The 2143-nt window shown below is 56.7% G+C and overlaps 1 protein-coding gene across 1 annotated transcript in view; it reads left to right on the forward strand.

Moving 5' to 3' along the window:
* Positions 1 to 2143, forward strand: part of ADA (adenosine deaminase) — a gene marked incomplete at its 5' end in the record, with an annotated part of 12800 nt that overhangs the window by 8781 nt on the left and 1876 nt on the right. Inside the window, 3 exons of the mRNA XM_010145334.1 lie at positions 676 to 747; positions 963 to 1064; positions 1798 to 1865. Coding sequence (XP_010143636.1) covers positions 676 to 747; positions 963 to 1064; positions 1798 to 1865 — 242 coding nt within the window. The remainder of the gene's footprint in view (positions 1 to 675; positions 748 to 962; positions 1065 to 1797; positions 1866 to 2143) is intronic.

The following is a 2143-nucleotide window of genomic DNA, read 5'->3' on the forward strand; positions in this document are numbered from 1 at the left end:
CTCTGCCGGTTGGGTGACCCTTCTCCAGCAAGACAAGAGTCAGTTTTCCCTCGAGGCTGCACGGCTTCCCAAAGCCAGGTGTCTGTGGCCACCCTGGTAGGGCTTTTTCAGGATGGCCATGGACAGCATCTGAAAATGCCTTCAAAGCTGCACCCCCAGGGTTCTATCAGCTGGGCTGCCTCCATCCCCAGCCCCTTACAGGCAGGAGGCAATCGGTGTCTGAGCATCACTTCATCTCTGTCCTGGTGGCTTTTAAGTTCTCCCACTTGGCTGCAGCCCGACCAAAAGGTAGAAGTTTCAAAGACAAGAATTGCTGCAAGGTTCATGCAGAAGGGCAAGTGGGTGGAGGAAGGAGAGCCTTGAGCTTGCTGCCGTCTGGAGAGGAGACAGCGGTGAGCTCACCCGGTATAAAAAGACGCTGAGGAGTCTCTCTGGGCTGCAGGGGAAGGTAACCAGGCTTTCTCAGTTTCTCTGCGCCTGGCATTACCAGGCTCTTCTCTCACAGCCTGTGCTACAGCAGAGAGCGTGTGCCTCTCGAGGTGCAGGGCTCGTGTTCTGGGAGCTCTTCACACAGCCCCCTGCTGCTTGCTGTGCCCCTGAGAGTGGTACCAGCCCAGGGGCTTGCTGACCTTGCTGCACATGATGGGCAGGAGCGTGTCCTCCTTTGCTTTGCAGGAAGCTGAAAGATGCGGGATTCATCGTACTGTCCATGCTGGGGAGGCCGGCCCGCCTGCCATGATCAAGGAGGTACAAGTCGCTCCTGGCTCAGGGCAAGGAGTGGGAGGGAATGGGGCAGAAAGAGGAGGAGGGGTGGGAGGTGCCCCTGCCTCCCCTGCACCAGGGGGAGAGCAGCCCAAGTCCTCTCCGTATTCATAGCAGAGCAAACAGGGGCAGGGCTCTCTGGGCAGGCAGGAGCCAAGCTGGTGCTCAGAGGCTGTCCGTGGTTTTCCCGTGCTCTCCAGGCAGTGTATCTCCTGAAGGCTGAGCGCATTGGCCATGGCTACCATGTCCTGGAGGACCCTGAGCTCTACAAGGAGCTGTTGAGAGCCAAGATGCATTTTGAGGTGAGTGGTGGGAGGGTGACAGCCAGGTAGCTGCTGTCTAAATAGAAAATCTGCCCTTGCTTGGGCTGTGCTGCTGCCAGGGGCGTGACCTGACACCCAAGTGCTGACCATGAGTATGGTGGTGATGTTGCCGCTGAACCCAGATGCCCAAAGCTCCACAGCAAAAACGGTGGGAACACCTGGCTGTTTGCTAGGATCTTTGCAGCAAGGAGTACTGGTGCACACAGCAGCTCGCAGGAGGTGTGTAGCAGAGAGAAATGGACCCTGGTCCAGCTGGGGATAAATTTTGGAGGGCTTATTCACTAACTGATATACCTCAAGCCTGCAGGCTTCTCTTCCCACAAAGCAAGCTGCTGTATGGGAGCCTGTCTGCGTGGAGGGTGGAAGTGCCCGGCGGTTCCTGTGCATGAGCACATTTCCTTTTCCCCAGAACGGGTGTATCCAACCACTGTATGGAATATATCTGTCCATACTTAATGCTGGTGGTTTCTTAGCTGTGGTTGGCACATGTTGGGTGGATGACTGGCCGCTGGCTCCTGCCGCTGCCATGTGGGCTGTGGGCTCTTTGCATCCGTGTGCTGGGACGTGCAGCGCTCCACTGGAGCGGCACTGAAGGGTAGCTGTGAACAAAGCTGTATCTGGCCTTGCCAGCGTGCTCGGCTATCTGCACACACGGCTGGGGTTCAGATCTGCGTGGCTGATTTCGGTTTTCGTGTTTAACTCCCCCGAACAGGTCTGCCCTTGGTCCAGTTATCTCACTGGAGCATGTCTTCCAGACTTTGGGAAACACCCTGTAGCACAGTAAGGCTTCTCAGTTATGTGCAATCTTAAATAACCAGGATTTGGGTTGATTGTAGCTGCTTTATTGCTTTACAAAGGTAACGCACATCTAACCACCTAGGAAAATGTGGTACCTCCTCGCCCTTGGGCACAGAGGAGCCCAGTGCAGCTGGAGGGGGTGTGTGTGTGGAGGGGTCCCTGGGGGAGGCTGTCCTGTCCCTCCTGCCCCTGCTCTGAGCTGTGGGGCATGAGATGCTGCACGCCAACCACTAGCCCTGGTTCGTGGGTGGGAGCTGAGG

The sequence above is a fragment of the Buceros rhinoceros genome, unplaced genomic scaffold (genome assembly GCF_000710305.1).
Source record: "Buceros rhinoceros silvestris isolate BGI_N320 unplaced genomic scaffold, ASM71030v1 scaffold8531, whole genome shotgun sequence".
NCBI classification, from domain to species: Eukaryota; Metazoa; Chordata; class Aves; order Bucerotiformes; family Bucerotidae; genus Buceros; species Buceros rhinoceros.